Source organism: Anomalospiza imberbis, chromosome 1, assembly GCF_031753505.1.
Source record: "Anomalospiza imberbis isolate Cuckoo-Finch-1a 21T00152 chromosome 1, ASM3175350v1, whole genome shotgun sequence".
NCBI lineage: Eukaryota > Metazoa > Chordata > Aves > Passeriformes > Viduidae > Anomalospiza > Anomalospiza imberbis.
This window is the reverse complement of record NC_089681.1, coordinates 21,626,240-21,649,154: the sequence shown is the minus strand read 5'-3', so window position 1 is coordinate 21,649,154 and position 22,915 is coordinate 21,626,240. Positions and strand designations below refer to the sequence as shown.

General features: G+C 38.9%; 1 protein-coding gene and 1 long non-coding RNA gene across 4 annotated transcripts in view; both read right to left on the bottom strand.

Moving 5' to 3' along the window:
* Nucleotides 1-10,921, bottom strand: part of RGS22 (regulator of G protein signaling 22) — a 60,683-nt gene extending 49,762 nt beyond the window's left edge. For 2 of the 3 annotated variants that reach the window (XM_068183939.1, XM_068183949.1), the window contains exons 1-2: nt 10,241-10,309; nt 7,596-7,658 (exon numbers count right to left, since the gene is read on the bottom strand). In XM_068183939.1, the coding sequence (XP_068040040.1) occupies nt 7,596-7,658; nt 10,241-10,294 (117 nt within the window). In that variant the 5' untranslated portion in view covers nt 10,295-10,309. Of the gene's footprint in view, nt 1-7,595; nt 7,659-10,240; nt 10,310-10,884 lie in introns of those variants that run through there. The other variant, XM_068183928.1, reaches the window with a different exon arrangement.
* An 8,306-nt stretch (nt 10,922-19,227) lies between these two features.
* Nucleotides 19,228-20,972, bottom strand: LOC137470464 (uncharacterized). The gene is made up of 2 exons (XR_010997074.1): nt 20,844-20,972; nt 19,228-20,251 (listed from the first exon to the last, which is right to left on the bottom strand). It is a non-coding gene; the product is annotated as an uncharacterized lncRNA (long non-coding RNA).
* Between the last annotated feature and the right edge of the window lie 1,943 nt (nt 20,973-22,915).

The window sequence follows — 22,915 nt, the reverse complement described above, 5'->3', positions numbered from 1 at the left end:
TTTTAATTTCCTTGAACTTTTTCATATATCACATATATGCACACAGACATAACTCATACACATTCTAAATATGTTAAATACATGCTATATATAACATAGAAATATACTACAGAACAATTTGATTTTTCTTCACACCTGTATAAGCCCAAAGTAATGATGTTAGTGTCATCTATTTTGTTGTTTCTGTTTGAAGCCCCCTTGTTGATCAATGTCTTGTAGAACAATGCCCAGAACTGAACCATGTGGCTGCAACATGTTTTTTCAGCATTCCCTACTTATCCCATAATGTGTCACTGTAGAGGCTGAGCCTGGCAAAGCACACAGCATGTGAGAGCATTAAGTGTACGATTAGTGCCTATGACATCAGACCGTCACTGCTCAGGGCCATGCATTGAATTGCATGAGTCTGGTCAGATACCTAACTTCAGCTGAAATCATGCAATGGTTTTTGTTCTCTGACACCTTCTGCCTCTTTTGGCATTAATTTTCTCCAGGGTACTCTGCAGGTTTTAGTGGGTTTTTTTCCAGATGTACTGAACAGCATCTAACAAACCTTTCATGTGTAGTAGATTTCCCTATGTGCAGACCTCCTCCCAGTTTGCTATGTGCACACTTCATTTACTTTCAAACCTAATTTGTGCTGCTACCAGCTTTAAGTGACTAACTGTGCAACCTAAATAGCCTTTAAATGTTTTCTTCCTTTTACATTTCTTCATGTTTTAAATAAAAAAACTGCAAAAAAAACACTAAGAAACAAAGTACTTCAGTCTGTTACCATTTGAAATGCTCTCACTTATGGGAAAAAAGGCAAACAAAATGCAAATTTCATAATAAAGTGTTTTGTGACTAGATGAGATTGTTTTAGTTTCATATTTTTCAAATTGAAAACTAAGCAAATACAGTATTAGTTTAGCACATATATCTACTTTTATTTAATAATTTGTAACTTACTCTAGATCTAGGGTTTTTTGATACATATTCTATTTAGCTGAACAGAAAACTATGGCAATTTTAATGGATGCTAGTGATAATTTTAAAAATGTAAGTGTATAGCTGTTTTGGGGTCTGACTACCAATCATTTATAAGACAAATATACTAATGGAACAAAAGAACATGCACTGATGGGATAGGAAGATTTAAACTTCATACACTACATACTTGACTAAAAAAGGGGGTTCTAGTTCAGACTTTTGGGGTTTGGATGTAGTCACTCATCTCCAGGGACATCAAAAGGCAGGCATACTTCATCTATCAGTCAGAGAGCAGCCAGTAGACTTGACACTAGTAAGGATGCATCTGGAATACTGCATCCATTATGGGTCCCCTGTACAAGAAGGATATTCACATATTTGATCAAGTCCATCAGAAGACCACTGAGATAGTCAGAGGCTGGAGCACTCACGCCTGAGGGAGATGCTCTAGGAGGACTAGCAGCAGCTTTAGTGTATTTACAAGGAGATTGCTGAACAGATAAAGGCAGGCTTTTTACGGGGGTGTATGGTGGGAGGACAAGAGACCACTTGTCATACACTGAAACAACAGAGGTCTCAACTGGATTATAAGAAAATTGGTGATTTTGGGATGATAAGCACTGGAATAGGCTGTCCAGAGTGGAATCAGCTGTTGGAGGTTTTCAAGACCAACTGCAGAAAGTGCCAAGCAACCTGGATTCAGTACTAAAGCACTGGCCTTGCTTTGACAAGGAAGCCACACTACAGACCTCCTCAAAGTCTCTTCCAGACAGTAATCTATGATTCTGTACAAATCCCAAATTCCCAAAAGAGCATCTCTCCATCTCTCAAACTATCATACAAAAGCATTTTAGAATAATTTAAAACTTTCTGGAGAAGACTGGTTACTCAAAAAATCAGAATGTTTTTATAAGCATAATAAAAGAGATAATTCCTAATCTTCTTAACATATCACCACCACAAAAATAAAAGTGACAATGTTATGAGAAAAATCAAAAGGAAACACAAAAAAACCCACCCCCAGAACCTGATTTCTTGTAGGAAACATTTTCCCAGTTACCACACAGGAGAGAGGATCAGTCAATCCATTTTCCTTTCAGTATCTGAAGAACTTTGGGGCAAAACACTCAATCTAACCACTCTCACACTTTACAAGCCACAAAAAATTGCACCAAGAAACTGTTCAGTACCCTTTAGCAAACTTAAAACCTTTCCAGTGGAAGTAAAGTACTGGAACTTCCAGTGGAAGTAAAATCTTGTAACACTTCTCAGGACAATGAGAGAAAGTTCATGGCACCACCAATATTCCATCATTGCAATAATGAGGAATCTCTTCGGTGAAGATGCCTGCCTTAAGGAGTAGATGATAGTCTACACTATAAGGGAAAGGGGAAAAATTATCTATGTCAATCTAATATACTAAGAAATGTCTTTCTTACCCCACATTTGGCAAGTGCTTTTGGCTTTTTACAGACAAGTAAAATACACTAACCAAAGACTAAGTGTAGCATTTTCTTTAGCTCCAGCCAATTTTTGATGCTTTGAAGATAGAAAGGGAAATCTCCAGAGAAATTATACCTCAAGATGTTAAGAAAAAATAAATCAGGATTGGCAGGAGCCTTGAAGCTTGGGATTCATACATTGTCAATGTAGCACAATAAATAAGATCAAGGACTTGAGAATACCAACAAATAAGAAGTCTACAGATTTTGCAAACTGTTTCACTCACAGGAAATTCTCCTCCCAAAGCCAGTATGACCAATGTAACTCAATGTATTAATCTCAGCTTCAGAAAAAAAATCTCTGAGCAAATAACAAAAAGCTGTTTTCAGACTGCGGTACAGCAATACTATTAAATAAATAAACAAATGCATGTACTTTTTTGACAGCTAAGAAATTTCTTTGCTGTCAAATGCATATTAAATATGGTTTTCAGCTGAAAAATAAACAAAACACATAATTCTGAAACCTGAAGTTATACACTTAACTGAAGGGAAGACAAATTTCTCTCAGTCCTCCCATAACAGAAACCAAAACAGCATCCATCACCATGTTGCCAGGATATCAGACATATAAATCTCACTGTTCTCTGTCTTAACAGTTTTCAGATACACTCAACTTTGGATACAATTAACAAATGTGTAAATATGCTCACATCCCAGACCCAAATAATGTAGTTTGATCCCAAGAGAAACAGAATGACCACAGCTTGGCTGCCTCTTAGGCTAAGGGTGGGAGTGAATAGAGATCTCATCCAGGAGCATTGCCAAAACTTCCTTAAGAAGGGTATATGTATGTCATAAATAAATGTCAGTGAGAGTCCACACCAGAAAAGAATTTGAGCAGCTCTATGAAGTGCCTGGAAAAATTCACATGACACATGGTCAGTGCAAAATCTCCCACTGACTTTAATGAGTCCAGGATTTCCCTTCTGTTGATGAGTAAGATAGAAGTCATAATCACATGTCACAATCTAATTAAGAGAGAAAATTTAGAGTAAATGCACTACTAATAAGGAATGTAGTCAGGAATGCTTTGTTTGCTTCCTTCAATGTCAAATACATGATGCAAGTTTTAGTCTTAGGTAAATCTCAATGTAACATGCATGGAGGGCCTTACTTCTGTAAAGCCTTTTTAAGGGAGGTTGTATTGGCAACTGTTGCCTCCCTCCTCATACCTGGAAAAGACAAGAGGAAACTAATGAGCATGCACTGATACCTTGAATTGATGATTTGATGCATGGAATTACTCAAAGTTATCTTCAAAGCAGTGAAGGGCCTGAACTGTGCAGCAGAGTGGATTGCTTTTGTGCTTTCTCACCCTTCTGTAATCTGTGACTCAGATCAAGCAAGATTTTATTTGTGACAGCACTAGGTTTTCAGGACCATCTGGTCTTCAGAAAGACCAATTGGTCTGAGCTTTGTTAATTGGGCTTTAATTGTTTTCAGAATCATCACCTGCATCAAATGCTGGACCCCAGACTACCTGGAGGAGAGCTTTTACAGTGAGAACAGTGTTTAAAAGAAATATTCTTCAAATCTAAAGTTGATAAACTTATGGTCACTTAGAAGATTTCTGCTGCAAGGGAAAACAACAACCAGGGACTCACCACCAAATTGTCATCTCCTGAAAGTGCATCAACTGAAGCAGAAGGTAGCACTTTTGTCTCTAGTGCAACTCCTTGAGGTTGCAAAGAGAAGGAGTGTGCCTTCCTCAGGATCACTGGTAACTGGAAAATGACAGGTAAGACCCAGCATGGACTTGGGATGGAATGAGTAGCATGCAGCTTGTAGAGCGCAGGAGAAACAAGTTGACATTACTGCACTTGCCTTCAACACTGAGCTGGATGACAATTTCTGACTTCTGAATTTTTATTCCTGACTAAACATATCCTTGGATGATTTTAATACATGGATCAGAGATTCAAATTCTGGCGTGAACTCCTAGAACTGGAAATGTGTCCAGGCCAATGTTTCTCTTAAATCTTTTCTTTTACATTAGTTACTAAGGAAGGTGTAACTCATTTGTGTGTCATGTAATTGGTTTCTGCTACTGTGAAATCACTGTACTACTGGCAAAAAGTGCCCTCCTGAGGTTTTTTGTATTATGTATTTCAGAAATACTTTCTGTAAATTACACTTTATTACAGTATATAGCTCTTTGGAGTACCTAGATATTTATGTCAGATTACATTGAATGTCATTGTAAAAAGAGGATCACTTAAGGGATACAATGTAAATCAAAGCAAAAAAAAAAAAAAAAAAACACATTAAAATCTGCTGCTGTTATAGCAAGACCCCAGTGATACAATTTTCCATATGCTAATGGTGTATTATAAATCAATGCAGAAGCAGTCCCTTAAAATAAGCATATGCTCCCCCTCACTTCTTGTATCAAGTCTCACAATATTTGCAGTTTAACTTGTTGCCTAACTACTAGCACACCTGGGTAATACTGTTCCCAGGCAACAGTGTATAAGCACAAGAATAAAGCAATGGAAATGTCAATGCACTGTTTTAGTAGAAACCTTCTGAGAAGGAGAGGGAAATTAGGAATGTAAGGTATTCAAACCACAGAACTCCAGGCATTAACAAAACTTAATCCTGAAGAGGATAAATCTTTAGGAAAAGATCAAAGAGAAAATAAAACCAATTATGAGAACATTACAGTTTAAAATAGCTAATAGAGCATCTGTTTTCATGAAGATATATAAATATGTGGAAGAAAGACCATGCATCATCTTAGAAACCTACCAAGATTACCACCATAAAACAGTGTTTATTCAGGAGTGACTGTGAACTATTTTCTGTGGGCTTCCAGAGCCGCCAGGAGTGCCTGGACAATTGCTGCAGTCCAGAGCTGCTGAGCTGCGCCAGGACTGTGGGCTGAGGAGCCCTCTGAGGCCAAGGAGAATTTTGGCCTCTAACAGATGTCCTGAAATTTGTGTATGTCCAAGGAGATCAAGAGACTAAAAAGGCTGAACTTCTTACCCTCTTCATCCTCTGCAATTTGGAGAAAACTTGAAGCATTGTTTCCAAATAAGCAGATGGCATGGCAGATGGTATTCCTGTGCTAAGAACAATCTGGCACATGGGAGGAGGCCTGGGTTTAAAACCTAAGTACTTAGGCTTGGATTTACGCAGATATCCTAAGGCAGCTGTGGGGCAGGGGTTGGTGGAGTTGAGGTGTTGGGGAAAGAAAAAAAAACAGCCCTCTTACCACATGTTTTGTATCACCTGTGTCTCTCTAGCTTTGTCTCTCTTCAGAATCTTGCAGTGTGGTGAAAGCACATAAAGACTGAGCTCCTGGAAGAAGTCAGTATCGATGCTGTGCACAAAACTCACACTCTGACACAGAGTTAATACTTCCAGATTCTATTTTAGGATTAAAAATTGGAATGAGGAGTCCATTCTACCATCCTTAGCAGTGCAATTTCCATGAGTATATTTACACAAATCTATGATGTGGCTTAGAGACAGCTATGTCTGGTTCAATTAAGTAAGCCAAATCATTCAGTTATGAATCACAACTGAACTTTTTTCATTAATGACTTCACCTAGCCACTTTGTCATTCCTTTGAGGTCCAAGAAGCATCAAGAAATATTCTGCTCTCTCCTCATGCTGGCAGTGGTTCCTACCAAGCAAGCTGTAGAGTGGATATATGTTCTTGAGGTGTAGCCTGTTGGACTGCAGTGCCTTAGGAAGGGAACAGGCTGTGGGACAACTCTGTAGCACATCAGGTGGGAGCCACAAGTGACCCTGTGGAAAGACCTGTGCCACCTGACAAGGGATTTGAGTGTAAGGTGTCAGGGCCAAGACTACTAAGATGAAGTTGGATGAGGCTGCCACATTGAAGGAGCAGGACTGTACATGTGACTCTCAATAGAGTGTGGGGAACTAGGCTAGTTGATAGGGAAAAGGAGCAAAATACAGGAGAACTGGTTAAATACAAGGTCTAACTGTAGGTCTAACTGATGGTCTAACTATAACTGGACCAGCACACAGAATACAGTGTAAGGCTGCATCCTTCTAGCTGCAAATGGGAGAGGAAGAGGAGGGAAGTGCCAACTTCAAAACCTTCTGAACCATGAGGAGAAAGATTTGTTTCTTGAGCTAAAATGTTAATTAATCACTGAATACATTGCCAGAAAACTGTAAAAGGACAAACATTTGTTATGTCATCATTTTGTGACACTGTAATAGAAGTGGACACCTTTTAAGAAAGTATTTATGTGTCTTTTTTCATGTCCTATTCATATTATTTTAGTGCACTGTTATTTAAATACATACGTTATTAATTTTGTCAGTTTAAATACATAAATAACCTAGGGATCTTAGTGGACAACAAGCTTTCCATGAGCCAGCAGTGTGTCCCTGTGGCCAAGAAGGCCTGGTGTACATTAGGAAGAGGACTGTCAGCAGGTCAAGGGCTCTTCAGTACATGGGAGACATGGAGCTCCTTGAGCAGTCCAGCAGAGGGCTACAAAAGTGATTAAAGAACTGGAGCAACTCTCTTATGAGGAAAGGCTGAAGGAGCTGGGCAAGTTCAGCCTCAATGAGAGATAAACAAGGGGGGTCCTTATCAATGTCTATCAGTAAATGAAGGAAGGATGATGCCAGGGTCTGCTCAGTGGTGCCGAGCAATAGGGTAAGAGGCAACAAGCAGAGAGTGATGCACGGGAAACTCCACCTGAACACAAGGAAGAACTCCTTTACTGTGTGGGTGACTGAGCACTGGAACAGGCTGCCCAGAGAGGTGGTGGGGTCCCCCTCACTGGAGATATTCAAGAACCATCTGGACACAATCCTGTGCCACGTGCTTGAGCGGGGAGGTTGGATCAGATGACCCACTGTGCTCCCTTCCAACATGACCCATTCTGTGATTCTGTAAATTAGCAAGAGGACATCTGTCCCCAGAAGTCCAGATAACTGGGCTATACTTACTGATAATAACACTGAGCACTGGAGCAGTAAGGGTTGGAGCAGCACAGAGCAGTAAGGGTTGCTACCATTAAAATACAGATATATGGCAAAACATAACATTTTCCAAGATGGATTAAGTTACTCTTAATCTTAGTAAGGCTTTTCTTGTATTTTGCAAGGGATTTCTGAAAGGTACTTACCGGAAGACTCAAAAATTCATTAAAGAAATCCACAAGCATATCATCTGTGGCTAAGCATTCTTCCTGTAGAGAGATAAAACCACAAAGCATGGCATGTAATAATCTGAACTAATATTTAAATGCACCATTGCCTGAAACAATATTTTTTTCCATGAGATATGACATGGAAGATTTTGCAAAATATTATTTCCCATTTTTGAGAATATAGTCATTTAATCACTGTTACATTCTAGCCATTGCACACTGCCAAGGTCCTTAGCAATTTAAAATGCACACATGAAGGTGAATCCTTTACCAATGAATTTACAGATAAAGCCATCAACCAAACAGCTTCTAGATGCTGAAACTTTTGAAAAAATGTGCATAAGCTAACAGTCTAAAAATTACCCACATTGTACCTTTCTCTCATGCACTTGGGAAGGAGAGTATAATATTTCACTCGGGCTACCTTCTGCTCTCACACTGCTGCTTGGGAATATTTGGGGACTAAAAGGGAGTACACTAACCTATAATTTGGCTCAGCAAGCAAGCAGTGTATGCCATACTTTGAATCTGACAGAACTGGGAGGTTTCCTGTTGTCCTCATCAGAAATGAAGACTCCATCTGCACGTGTTTTTGTATCCTTTCTGACACCTGTATTTTAAATCCTGCTGACATGACACAAAAACTGTAGACTAGAAGCTGAATATTTTTGCTGTTGACAAACCCAAAAGTACGGCTCCAAGTCTTACTTTTACTGATTCAGTATCTCCACCATTCCATTTCAATTCAACAGAGGGTAAAACTGGAACATTATTCCACTGGTCTTCAGATATGTGTCTTCAGTATAATGAAGACAAATAATTTTACTAGTTTCATTTTGCTGGATATTCTATAATTTCAGCCTTGCAAGGCAAGGAGAATGAACTTAAATTTAATGTATTTGCCAATAGCAGCAAAGGTGTTGCAACACAAATCTTTTTTCTCTTTCTCCAGTAGATAGCACTGAATTGTGCTAGTGAGGAATAGCATTAAAGAGAGGTTAGGCACAGTGTACAGGCAGGCAGTATCTTGATCCACACCCCAGTGGTCTAACCTAAATACAGATAGCTTGTGCTCAGATAAGGAAGAAATCTGAGATAACATGCATGACAAGTCAGGACTAGACCTGATGGTGTTTGTCTGGCCCTAGTCTGCCAGCATTTATTCCTTAGCACTTGTGGTTGCTGTGGTGACTAATACAGCACAGGCAAGGTAGCCCAAGCTCATTCCTAGAAAATGCTGCCAGTGCTGAAAGCAAGGCTCTCATGCCTTATTCAGATCACAGGCCCGTGGTCCAATGCAATTGCAGTGCCATGGACCTAGAGATGTTTGGGCACTGCTTAAACAGAGGAATTTACCAACGTATCTAACCCATTTTGAAATCAACAGAGAATCCTCTTACTAATGTCAATAGGCAATTAAATCCAGAAATATCAATTCTACACGTGTTAATACAATTAGGAAAATTAATTAGAAACAAGCTATTGTCAGCCTCATGTTTGGTTTGACACTGACAAGGATGAATCTCGAGATAGGACTAGATATGATAATACATGATGAAAATATTTTATTGTTTCAAATGACTCATTAAAACCAATTAATTTATTACTGGCTGAAGTATAAGCTCTTTAGGAATATGCAGGTAACAAATATTTAATTTCCCAATGATATAATTCTCTGTAGTCCCATAAAACAGCAAGAAATGTAAACACAGTGGTTGATTAATAGATAAAATGTTTATGATCTTATTAATGTGTGCTTTATTACTTACTGCATCATTATATACTTTCCTCTGGTTTTTGGAGAGATTTTTGCAGACAGCCTTATTTTATTTGAAGTCAGTTGCACTTTCTTATGTGCATATTATAGGTTAGGGAGTTGCATGTACAATACTATAGCTTAGATTTTTGTGCCAGAAAGCATTTGGTTTCATTTCTTTCTATGTCATTTCTCCTGCAGCACAGTCTAAATTATGACTAGAAAAATCTGCCTTAGAATTGCAACTGAAGGTAAAGGTGTGCTAAATTGGTCCAAAACTTGTGCTTTTGTTGTTCTGTTTATAGTAATAAACACTATAAATAAAAACAGTATCTAGAGATTCCCAAAAGCAATATCAACACATTTATACTTTAAAATACACGGTAAGTGCCCAAAAGGCACTAAGCTACAAAGGCATCCAAAGCAGGGAATAGGCAAACATCACCTGAGCTGCAGCAGTAAACATGTCATTTCTTATGAGGTAACAGACAAATGCATATACCTTTCAAACAAGAAGAAAAACATCAGGGAAATCCTACAATGAACTATGAGCAAAGGGCAACAAAGGCAAAGTAAGGAGATTGTTAAACTTGTCATGTTGAATCTTCCAGTTGTTTGTTTCCTTCCTTCATCCTAATTCACTTTCATTTCCATTTTTATTCTCCATGGCCTCCTGTTAGGTTTTTTTTAAATTATTTTCAAATTAAGTATTTTGTCTGACAAAATTTTAAGGAATTGCTCAGTAATCTATACTTACAAAAAAGAAATGAGAAAACAGACAATGGTTTCCAAAATGGTTTTTTTGCTTTTTTGGCTTCATAGCTGCATGATGAAAATAATGACCAAGACTTATACGCATACTTACTAACAATTCTTCTGTTATACACGGAGGTTCTGAAAAGAAGATAATAAATATCATATGTTATCCAAGCAGTACAGTTAATCTGGTTCAACTACAATACAACAAAAAGTAGTGAGGCATGACAACCCTCCTAGGTATTCCGAAATAAAATAACTTGGTCTGAAGAAACAAAATAAACTAAGAATATGCTGTAATGTTGACCCGTGCAAAGATTAACTATCACAAGAATTATTTAAATATAAATCAAGTATTTTTTAAATCTATTATTTCTTATACACATCAGTTAACTTCATGTCAGCTTTCATCTGCAAAATTGATAACTAGAACCTTGGTGAAAATACAGATTTGTATGAGACTGTCAAAGCTTTGAACAGCAAATATTACAAATCATGTGATAAAATTAAAAAGATACAATTGTGTTCCTGAATAATCAACTCTCATTCATTCTAGGATAATATCCTATCTTTAGTGATGCCATCTGAGGGGAGTAAAGTTCTCTCTTCGGAGTGATGGGTTCTGCCGGGCAAGTTTACACCCGTCAGTTCAAAATGCCCCTCTTCGGTGCCACCGTACCTGAGGCCGCCACCGTGGGGCCCGAGCCCCGGCGGCACGGAGCGGCCCAGCCCTGCGGGGACCGTGCGACGTACCGGTGGTGAGCCTCTTGGAGCGCATCCTGGCTCCGGCACCCGCAGCCGCCCCGGCCGGGCCTGCTCAGCTGAGATCAGCGTGAGAGCACTCTCTCGGGTGAGACCTGCTCAGGGGAGCGGCGGGAGCAGCTCCTGCCCAGGTGAGATCCCGGGAGCAGCTCCTGCCCAGGTGAGATCCCGGGGAGCGGCGGGAGCAGCTCCTGCCCAGGTGAGATCCCGGGAGCAGCTCCTGCGCAGGTGAGATCCCGGGGAGCGGCCGGAGCAGCTCCTGCGCCGGTGAGATCCCGGGGAGCGGCCGGAGCAGCTCCTGCCCAGGTGAGATCCCGGGGAGCGGCCGGAGCAGCTCCTGCCCAGGTGAGATCCCGGGAGTAGCTCCTGCCCAGGTGAGATCCCGGGGAGCGGCCGGAGCAGCTCCTACCCAGGTGAGATCCCGGGGAGCGGCCGGAGCAGCTCCTGCGCAGGTCAGATCCCGGGAGCAGCTCCTGCGCCGGTGAGATCCCGGGGAGCGGCCGGAGCAGCTCCTGCGCCGGTGAGATCCCGGGGAGCGGCCGGAGCAGCGCCGGGGCCGCCGGGCCTGGCCGGGGCCTGTGACCGCCGCGCCGTTGCCATGGCGCTGCAAACACGGCCCGGGCAGCGGCCGGCCCGGCACCGTGCTCCCTCAGGGAGGACAGTCCCAAAGGAGATCCCTGAGAAGCAGAAATCTGAGGATTCTTGTAGCCAGAGTGAAACGCAACACTCCTAGAATGTTAGTTTCTGCTTTGGCTCCAGCATGTAAGAAAAAGTCATGTTTCTGGTGGGGTCAGCGAAAGCTGTGTGCGTAGAAGGAATTCAGGGTCCTATATGAAGATTTCAGAGTGATTTAGGTGTTTCACAATTGGGATCTGAAAACCATCCTACCTAGCATGTACCTTATCCTAGAACTGCATAAACCCTTCAGGATTTTTTGACATGAAAGTTCACTCAAATGTTCTCTGCCGCTGCTTGTTTCCAGACCAGTGCTGCTTTTAGTAGCTTGGCAAAATCCCACTGGGATCAGTTGTACAAGATGTCGTGGATGCAAGGTACATGAAGGGCTCCTTTGAGAAGCCTAATCCATCAGCCGGACTCGGTAAGTGCCCAAAAGGCACTAAGACCTTGCCGTTCCCAGAAAACTATCATTTGTGCCCCCTTTCACAGAGCAGAGTAGCATATCCAGTTGTAACACTCAGCTGTGAAAAAATGTTTTAACTCATATATGACTTTGGTGGAATCCATGGTAAGTAAAAACAGAACAAATGCACATGGCCGGGTACTGCAGCTTAAAGTCCAGAAGCTGATGAGTGTTAATAATGAGCAAGAACCAAATCTGTTACCACAGAAGCAGTGAAAATGGCTTCATCTCCTAGAAACACATGATATTTTGCACCCTCTACTCCAGATGTGCATTCCCCCTCTGGGGGATGCCTGCCCAAACACAATCACTGGTCTAGTTGCCAGAATAATACTTCTTCTAATTGTCTTAATGGAATATTGTTGGCTGTGTGATTAGCTTTTAAGGATGGTTTGGGTTGAGGGGGTGGGGAGGGGGTCTTCCTTATGGGGACAATAGTATTTCCAAAGACCTAAAAGATAAGCTGGATAAGTGTTCTTCAAGATACACATCTCAGGCAAATGTTTCATATATATATATATCTGAAGAACATATTCAACAGAAGTAAATAATAAAATATGAAGATTCAGACAAGTTAACTATGGACAATTTAAATATCAGTATTCTGATGAAGTATTAACTGTTCTTACATTCTCTGTATGCACGCTCTATTCAATAAGACATGACAAACATTAAGTTAACACTGAATTTCCCAGTGCTGTGTATCAGGACATACTCTATTGTCACTATGAAATATTTCAAAAAGGTATATTTAAAATAAGAGAATTTTACTATATGTAAGAGAAATATGCAAAACAGCCCATAAAATGCAAAGTTAAACCTTTCCAACAGGTAGAAGAATTGCACTCCATTGTATTATGGGCCTGGATTGTCTCATAACCAAACTACTTAATATGATTTTAAATGTTTAAGCTAATGTTCACTCCACTCATTTTCCCCTACCCCTCTTTCTTTCTGATGTAGGTATAAACATAGTCTGCAGTGTATAATTTTCTCCTAAACTTCCCTAATTGCTTGCAACTTTTGAAGAAAAAACAGAAACATTATGAATGACCCTTTTATTTTTTTATCAGAAGTGGAACCTACAAGACAGCTCAGAAACAACTGAACTTTGGAAGTGAGTCAATTAAAAAAATAACATTTAACAAGGTCCTTTTTCTATCCTTCTGTCATCAGGTATATTTTGTCATAAAACTGTTAGGTCGTTGTGCTGTTTCAATGTGCTTCAAAGATTACATTTAGGATTAAGCTAATCAGAAAATATACATTGTACTCTCTCATGGAGAATCTATTAGCAGTCATCATCACTTTTTAATTATCTTAGTTAACAACACACATTCAGGTCAAATACCTTGTGTGTGTGCATTCCAGTCCTGATTTTACATTGCCAGTTAAAAGTTCACCAGCTAGCCAAGCTGAGATATAAAGATTAAGCTCATTTTTCTCCTTTTTCACATTTTTCTTTCCATGCTCTTATTTTATTTTTATTTTTTTATTATTTAGCTTAGCAGACCTGCAGGCCTACAGGATGTTTCATAAATATAATCAAAGCTGTGATCTATCCCAAAAAGCATCATACCCTGTAGTAAAGATGAATGGCTTGGCAGGATGGGGAATAAGTTCTAGAAAAGGAGATACCCATAAAATATTAGACAAAAGAAATAAAAACCACTAAAAGTAGGCTTTAAATTGTTAGAAATTTTAGAAAATGGTAATCTATCAGAAGGCCATCACAGGAAGAGGTTGCACTGGAAGACAAATGGAAGGAAAACATCAATTAGTCCACTTCATACCTGCTGGCATTTCTCTCCTCTGCTTATTTATGAAGAACCATTTGGCAGCTGAACTTTCAGTCAAGATTTTAATCTGTCCTTCACAAATCTCTGGAATTTATGCTTTCAGCCATTTGTCTGTCAAGGTAAGGATTTTAAAATATTATCCAGGCAAAGTAGATCAAAACTTCTGAGACAACTTTGCCTGCAAAGAACCACACGTATAAGCTATGCCAGCTTGCTGGATGAACAGGCTTCCTTGGAACTCAGGTACATACAAAACATAAACTGGATTGCTTTACTAAATCCAAATGCACAGTTGTGTTTGTAGGTGCTAATTTGTGCTTGATTCCTGGCAGTGGTCATAGTGAAGTCACAAATTTTCACATAATTAATTATTCATTCAAAAGGTAGCAAATACTCATAACAAAAATGCAGATACAGCTCTAGAGAGATACTCAGGGACACCTATTGATTTTTCATAGAAACACCCTGTCTCACATATAAGTGAGCATTTCTTGCTGTGATACCTTTAATATGCAAATATTTTTACAGAAATCTGACTTCAATTGAGCATAACTACAGTTTCTTTTTCAGATGATTACCACAGAGATTTTAGTTTTGCATCTGGTAGCTGCAATCACATGCACTGAAAACAGGTGCTAGGAAACCTATTTAAATATTGACTGCAGAAGTGCCAAAGTGGGAGTCAGATTGCAAGAGAGAAGCATAAGTCCAGTGCCAGATAGCTGGCCCTTAAATGCCTTAAATTATTCTTTTGGCAATAACACCGAGGCTGCCTGTCATGATGGTACGGCCTCTGTTGAATCTGACAGTCCCAGTTTACAGGCACAGTTTAATGCAATTCTGTCAGAAAAAAATCAGTGCAAACACCTGAGGAAACTGTTATTGGAAATATGAGCAGTCAAAAGAATTGGAAAGGGAGAGAAATAATATTCCTGAAGATAGTCTAGGTTAAAAGCAACTGCTTAAAAATAAAATAGGAGACAGAGGTCAATAGCATCCTGGCCTATATCAGGAATAGTGTGGTCAGCAGGAGCAGCACAGTGATTGTCCATCTGTACTCGGCACTGGTGAGGCCGCACCTCAAGTGCTGCATCCAGTTCTGAGCCCCTCACTGCAAGGACATTGAAGTGCTGGAGTGTCCAGAGAAGGGCAGTGGAGCTGGGATGTGGTTTAGAGCACAAGTCCTTTGAGGAGCAGCAGAGGATGCTGGAGTTGTTTAGCCTGGAACAAAGGAAGCTCAGGGGAAACTTTATCACCCTCTACAACTACCTGAATGGAGGGTGTGTGTAGTGAGTTGGGGGTCGATCTCTTCTCCCAGGTATCAGGCAATAGGACAAGAGGAAATGGCCTTAAGTTGTGCCAGAGGAGTTTTAGATTGGCTATTAGGAAAAAATTCTTCACCAAAAGGATTGTGAAGCACTAGAACAGGCTACACAGAGAAGTAGTTGAGTCACTGTCCCTGAAGGTATTTAAAGGACTTGTGGATGTGGCATTTAGGGACATGGTTTAGGGGTGGACTTGCAGTGCCAGGTTAACGGCTGTACTCAATGATCTTAGTGGGCTTTTTCAACCTAAACAATTCTATTACTCCAGTACAGTAAAGGAAGAAATGGGACTTAGCTTTGGGCTATCAACATTAGAAACCTTTAACTGGAGGAAACTTTCAGAGGGAAATCCAAAGAGCTTTACCTCTACAGAAGTCTTTATTTGGATAGTCACTGGAGAATACTTCTTGACTTGTCCATGCTGCCAATGGCCCAAGGATTCCTATACCAATCCTATTCTAGCAGGACAATGTAGAGTTGTCTTATCAAATTTAAAGGCTTTAAGGTTTGATTTCCATTTGCTTAATATGGGTCTTGAAAAACATTAGGGGGATACAGAGACATACCTGGAAGATGAACTGGAATTTGGGAGGATCGTTTAGCAATTTGTGATATACATTTGTACTCTTACTTCCTCCTACATGCCAGGTAGTGTGTATGCCTGCTGCATACACACCTGCAGTCATCTGAGTTCTTCATAAATTTCTGTTAGTATCTTAAGGCATAACTCCTAGAGCTTTAGGAGAATTTCACACTACCTTTCCTAATTTTGGAAAGGAGAATTAACACTTAATTGAAAAAACTATTTAGGAAGATTATGAAATAAAATTATTAGAAATAAAAATAGAAATAGGGAAATTATTTAGAAATTATTACTAGAAATAAAGTAATTCTGCAAAGACAATGAAAATCAGGAAAAAATTACTAGAGCCACAGCTATCAAACCATGTACAAGATAAAAACATTGACATGGTGCATAAGTCTACAGCAAGGCAGAGAGAATTTTTTGCTAGCAGCCCTACTACAGTTAATGTAGCATATCTTTCAGCTGAAACATAGATACCGATCAGAAGAAACTGTGACAGTTATTTCTCACAGAGATTTCACTGTCATGGGATATATCCAAAGTTTTGGCACTATGTACAAAAGATTGCATTGTTATTGTCTATTATCTATTTTCCATGTAAACTGGAGTCATGGTTTGGAATACATTTTGGCGGCGCTAACTTAAGCTTTTCAAATGTACAACTACTTCCTACTTCTAGTTGTGCAAGTAGATTTCATTACTTTTTTTTTTCTGGGGTTACTCACAGCTTGGTTTATGACAGGTCAGTTTCTTGACCATGGCTTAACAGGTGTTCCAGTCCACCAAAGGTCCAGTGCAAGAGGCATAATGAAGAAGCTCCAGCACATAGCAATAGCATATGCCAATAATGTCAAACATCCTTTAGCAGATCATCTCCTGGCAGTAGGTGTCAAATACCAACAAGAAACACTAAACGCATTCATGTCTTCCCTTTCTTGCTATCAAGCAGGTGTGAACAGCAGTCTCCAAACCCAGGATTCCCCAGCTCAGTTATCCAAGTGAAATATTACTAAATCATCAAATCTGGATAGCAGCAGTGCTGTTTGAGACAAAACATCTCACTGACTACCAGTTCCCATATTTTTGTTACATTGCTGTGGCTGCTGTAGAGGTCTAGAATGAAATAGACTGGGAGACTGATCAAGCAGAAAAAAGAATCAGGAGAAAAAAAAAAAAAAAAGAAAAATATTTAATGTACCTCTACTTCAAGAACACAGCAGTGTCTACTGAACAGGTGCTGAGAATTGCATGAGAATCCATAACTAGAAGTGCTCCTTAAGATTTCAATAATGCTTCAGAAAAGCATCCAAAAAATTACAGCCATCTTTTTTTGTAGGTTTTTGCTTTCCTGTCTACCTATTGCTCTCTTAGACTCCAGGAGTACCTAGTTGAAAAATAAAGAACTATTTAAGTTACCAAATTCTCACCCAGTCTTCATTAAACAGACTAAAAATAAAATAAAATCAAAATGTCGTCATTCTGACATAGTTTCAAATATGTTACAGGGGAATACTTAGACTTTTCCAATCTGAGTTTAAAAAAGTAAATGTTTTCCCTTTCTTGTTTACTTATGCCTTAAGAACATCAATTAAGTATGAATAAAATGCATACCATGTTTTTCCTATGGTCATTTAAAAATCATTATAAAGGAGACACTTGTACAGTATTCATACTTCATAAATCCATATTGAATTTTATTATCAAATATATTTTATTTACTTGGGGAATAAAGTCCAGAGCTTTCACCTCCTGAAACTACGAATTCTCAAACGTTTCATCTGCAACACTTGCGTGAAAGAGTTAAGTTTTGTACTCTAGACTGGCATGGAGACCGCTGGATAATCCAAGTCTGTGGCTGCGAGAGGAACTGAGCCAGGAGGCACTGTTCAGGCCAGTCTGTAATTCCACGATCCTGCTTGGTTGCCGTAGTGCATGGCTGTGGGCCCAGCAGAGCTTCACCTTGTAAAGGAGGCCCCGGAGAAGTAATACCATCAGAATTGCTTCCCAGGATGCCCACTCCTCTTGTAGGTTTTGGTATGCAGCTCCTGGGGGCAGGAATTATGGCCACCACTGCTTTAAGCCATTCAAAATATTTTGCATTTGCAACATTGAGTTAATGTGTATGGGTTAAAGAGGGAAGGAAAACTAGAGTTCTGTTCTGTAAGAAAAACCTTTGGTGCCCCCTTGTGATACTTCATTATCAGCATTTGAAATTAAAGGCTATTTTTAGGGAGGAAAGCAGTTCAACATTAAGATAGTTTCACATTAAGTAAGTTAACTGAGCAAAACATCGCAAGAATTAGTTTTATTGGTATCCATTCTGTCTTGATGACATTCTCCCTAGACTACTTTATGAGAATTATTTAAGCCAAGGAAAAAGTCCAGAACAGGAACTTAAACAGTGTCCCAGTGAGCATTTCTATTTGGAGCAGAAAATGGGATTCATTGTACTTTCTCATATTATGCCTATACAGAGTCTTGAACATTTTCTTAACAGAAACACTTCCAGCAGAAATGCTGAAAGGTATCTGCGTCACAGTAGTAGGTTTTGTACATCACAATAAAGAATACAAGGGCAAAAGGATAAAGGAAAATGAAGACTAAACTTGCAACATTCATGAGAGTGCTGCTTTTGTACAAATCTTTTCAAAAAAGGAGAGAATGTTTGCAACACAAGAACTCATTTTTAAAAGCCAAAAATGTTGCTATGGCCACCATCTCCAGAGCATCTAATCTACCAAAATGTGCACCAGGAAAATGTGATGTATTGAAACCAGAGGAAAACTTCATTTTGTAGCCCAGTGGTCTAAATATAGTCTGGGTACCGTGGTACTGAGTCCTGGCAGAACAAAGCACTTGTGGGAGATGTGTTGTTCAGGCCCTTAATAATGTATTACACCCAGTTCAGGACTTTGGGAACCTTACTGTCTGTTCAGTGAACATGAGAGAGTCCTCCATTTAGGCACCAGCAGCACTTTAGGATGATAATTAACATTTTTGCTAAAGTGGAAGACTGCTGCACAACTGCTGAGTAACTCAGCAATAATCTTGCAGCTCCAACAATTTTACCAAGCATTACTATGTTTATCTGCTTTCCAACTAGCTGACCCTCTTTTCCCAGTTACTATCCTTCTACCATTTCAGCTGGTTCTAGTCATGACACTATATTTAAGTTTATGGAAATAGGTTTTTCACTATGAGTCCAGAGTGAATAGCAGCAGCTGAAATACATGCATAGTTTCCACATGCCATTTTCCAACAGAGAGATTAAATGGGCCTACAGAATTAAGACACAAGCACTGTTGCAGAATTGCTTTCAGAATGAGTGTTTAAGCACAGAGGAGGAAAATTAGAGGGGCTTTTAACACTTGAGCTCCAGTCTTCAAGTCAGAAGTCTACTTTTACATGAAACTTTGAGTGCTTGACAGTGCTTCTAAGTTCATTAAAAATGTCATGCCATCAATATTTTCAGCTGAAGAGCTAGTCTCATTACTATTCATCCATTAGCACCCAGCTCAATAAGGTCTTCCTAGCATTTAGGCTTCTGACAAGTTTGGGTAAGTTCTAACACTCTCCAGAAGTTTGTCAAAGAGAAAGAATGTGTTAAGTCTCTTTTTAATAGGTATTTCAACTAATCAGAGCTCAGAAAGTAAGGAAGTGAAAACAAGCTTTGTTTTTGTTTAACTAAAAATAAACACATCATTCCCAAAAAGCAGTCAGGTTCTGCTGTGGCATCTGACAAGTGGTAACAGAACCTGCTAGATATTTTGCATCAAAAAATCCTGTAAGATTCAGTAAAGACAAAAAATTTGGACCTGCAAAAATATAACATAATCACATCAAATACTAAATCATCACAAGACTGAAGGAGAGAAAGAAAAAAGCCTGAAGCTTAGAAGAGCAAAATATGAGATTACACACTTAAGGTTCAGTAGAAATTAATAGAAAAAAATCTGGATCTTTTCAAAATTTGTGAGAAGAATGTGGGAGTACTACACCAAGTGACTGAACTGTGACTGTGCAGAAGACCTATACAAGGAATGCTTATCTTAGTATGTGTTGGTCAAAGTATTTCTTGTAGAGAAAAGAAAACCATAACATTATTCTAGTTCTTGAGGAAGTTTCACTTGGAATACTGTGTGAATTGAATCAAAGAATAGATTCCAGTGGAAACAGTGAGATGTTAGACACAACATCTGTTGTAGGATTGTCTTAAGAGATGAGACTAAATTCTGAGGATTTTTGTCAGTGAAAGAACAATCATAATATTGGGGAAGAAAAGTCTAAGGGAAGGATCCGATATACAGAATAGCTATTTTAATAGCAATGCTAAAAAAAGGCAACCAGTTAAGTGACTAGTAGAGCAATCTGGAGTAGGTCACCAACATGGCTATGGGACAGTATTCTAACCAGTTTTAAGGCAGAACTTGATGAGTTGACATAAGAGCCTGGCACTAGACTCCAGGAGCGCCTTTCTAATCTGACACTGCTGTATTTCTTCATGTGCCTATGAAAATAGAAATAAAAGAAATTACTTCTTGTATTAAAATTCATCAGCATGGCCTCAAAGGAGGCCAAAGGTGTTTCAAAGAGTAACCAATACATGGAATAGGAAAATGAGCTGACATATAGTGTTGAGCTACTTAATTTAATGACCAATTTTTTTTATCATTTTTGGCTAGTTAGTGATAAAAACATACTAAGATTCCCTAGCCTATAAACAATTCCAAAGATTTATAACCATTTTTTGCCAAAGCTCTTCCATACTTGTCACCAAGGAAAGAATGATCAGAGACTTAAGTAATTTCAATTTCCTTTTCACAAACCACTTGAGGTTTATGGTTGCTGCTCCAAAAAAAAAAAAAAGATTTGTGAAGTAAAATTCTTGCAGCAACATCTGTCAGCAGTAAAAGGTTACTTCCAATAATTCTATTTTGGAATTTAAACCCACAGCTCTGGCTCAAACCATCATGGTCAGAAAACTGAATTAATTCCCTGGGCATTTGTAGGCAATGCCACTCCTCCCACTATATAGATCATGTCTGTCTAAAGGGACATGAGGATTGCAAAAATAAGATTTACAGCAGCCCAATACTAACCCAAATATTAACTTGAACATTATCCCCACGTTCCAGAGGGAAAGACAATTCACTCCTCCCTTTCCAACAATCAGTTGTCAGTTGTAAGAAGAAATCTTGAGCTGGAGAGTAATTGTGGGCAGGACATTTTAGAATACTCTTGATCATTGTCATTTCTACTCTAGAAGTACTTTTGTGTCCTCCTTATCTGTGCTAGCACCTGACCTCAGGTCTCCAATAATTATTTCAGCCCAGTAGAAACAAGAAACACAAATCCCTAGATTCCCTGATACTTGCAAGATGCTTTCTGTTTGAGTTTTTTGTTTTGTTGGAAGAGACATGGGGTGAGGGGCCATTTTGGGGGTGTAGGGATAGTGTTTGTGTGCTGGCACATTTGTTTGGTGTTGTGTTGGGTGTTTGTTTTTTTAATGGAGAACTTAGGTTCTCCTTTACTGTTTCATCAAAATTCAGAGTCATATAGCTTTGTGATATGTGATGGAGACTAATTGAGAGATACAGTATAGAGGGAAAAAAGCATTCGAACAAGGACTCTTTACTGCCACTCTCCTACCCCAAATACTTAAATTCTGTCAATAAAGCAATCACATAATTAAAGTGTTTTGATTCCTTTCACCCAAATTATTAGACTCTTAGATAGCTATCATATACCTTGTGTTCTATTAATGCAAAGGTAAAGAATAACATATCACTACTTTATTTCTCCCTTGTGTCAAGGAATAAAGCTAATTTTATTTTTAAAGAAATAAAAAAAAAAAAAAACAACAAAAAAAAACCATCACTGCCATAGAGAATACATTTACCCAGAGATAAGAAGTCTGGCTTCTCACTCCCCCCACCTCTGATATAGGAGTGACAACCACAGAGAACACATTTCACTCAGACAGCAGAGCATAGATTACTTCTGTAATCACCAGATTACATTTGTGATAGACCCAATTCAGCAAGAAATGTGATTCCAGAAGACATTTGTGACATGGATTTAGAAAGGGAAAAACCCCAAGAAACTTCTAAATACACCAAAAGAAGAGAAAAATGTTTAAAATTGTGAAATAGGACTTAAGGTGTTTTTTTTTCCATTCAAGCTTCTTGTTGAATGGCTACTGTAGACATCAAAGATATCACCTTTAAAAACAAACAATGCCTGTACCAGAACCAATTTACTGTATCCTCTATACTCTTTGGAAAACCTAAGCCAACTCTTTAGCAAATTTTCTCAAATGGAAAAGTTACTTAATAACTGATTCTTAAACTGAGAATTGAGTTCCTGTATTGTTTTCCATTCAAAGGTACTTTTTTCAGTAATACTTTCAGAACTATGAAACCCCATACATTTCTGGATTTTGCTGCCACACTCCACAGCAGAAGGTGAGCTAGATACTCTCACTGCCTATCATAACTTTCCCATAAATTTAAAAAAATTCATTTAAACCTTTTTTTTAATTGAGACATTTTAGAGATATTGGTATTTAGCAAAGGTAACGTGCAGTGATGACACTAGCACTCTGAAGTGTTATGACACATGCAGTACTTATTCTGCATTGTTTACTACCATCCCCTACTTTATTTGGTAATTCAACAGCAAGAAACAAAACTAATCCAAATCTTTATAAAGATAAATGACATATATTTAGATTCTTGTGTAATATAACTTCCTGTCTAGAAAATTGTTCATTTTAACCTTTAATAGAAAGTATTAAGCATTTCTAAAAAAAGTAGTTACTTACTATATATACCTAAGAAATAAAGAACAAATTCAATGGTTCTTTGAACCTAATTAACTTTTAAGTAAACCTTGAACACCTAAAGCTCTAAACAATTAAAGAAATACAAATATTAAATAAATCAAATCACTTAACCATTGTCCCACTCTCAGTCTCCTCCTCTAGAATGAATGCCCTTCTTCCTAAACCAAACCTATGTGCACATACCTCTGTATTCCCTACCTTGCCCCCAAATCCTTTTCCTCAATTGTTCCCTTAGAATAGACTGAGCAGTCTTCAAGTTGCTACTAGTCTAACCTAAGAACAGGGCAAAGGCTCAGCAAACACAAACATAAATATGGAATTAAAGTG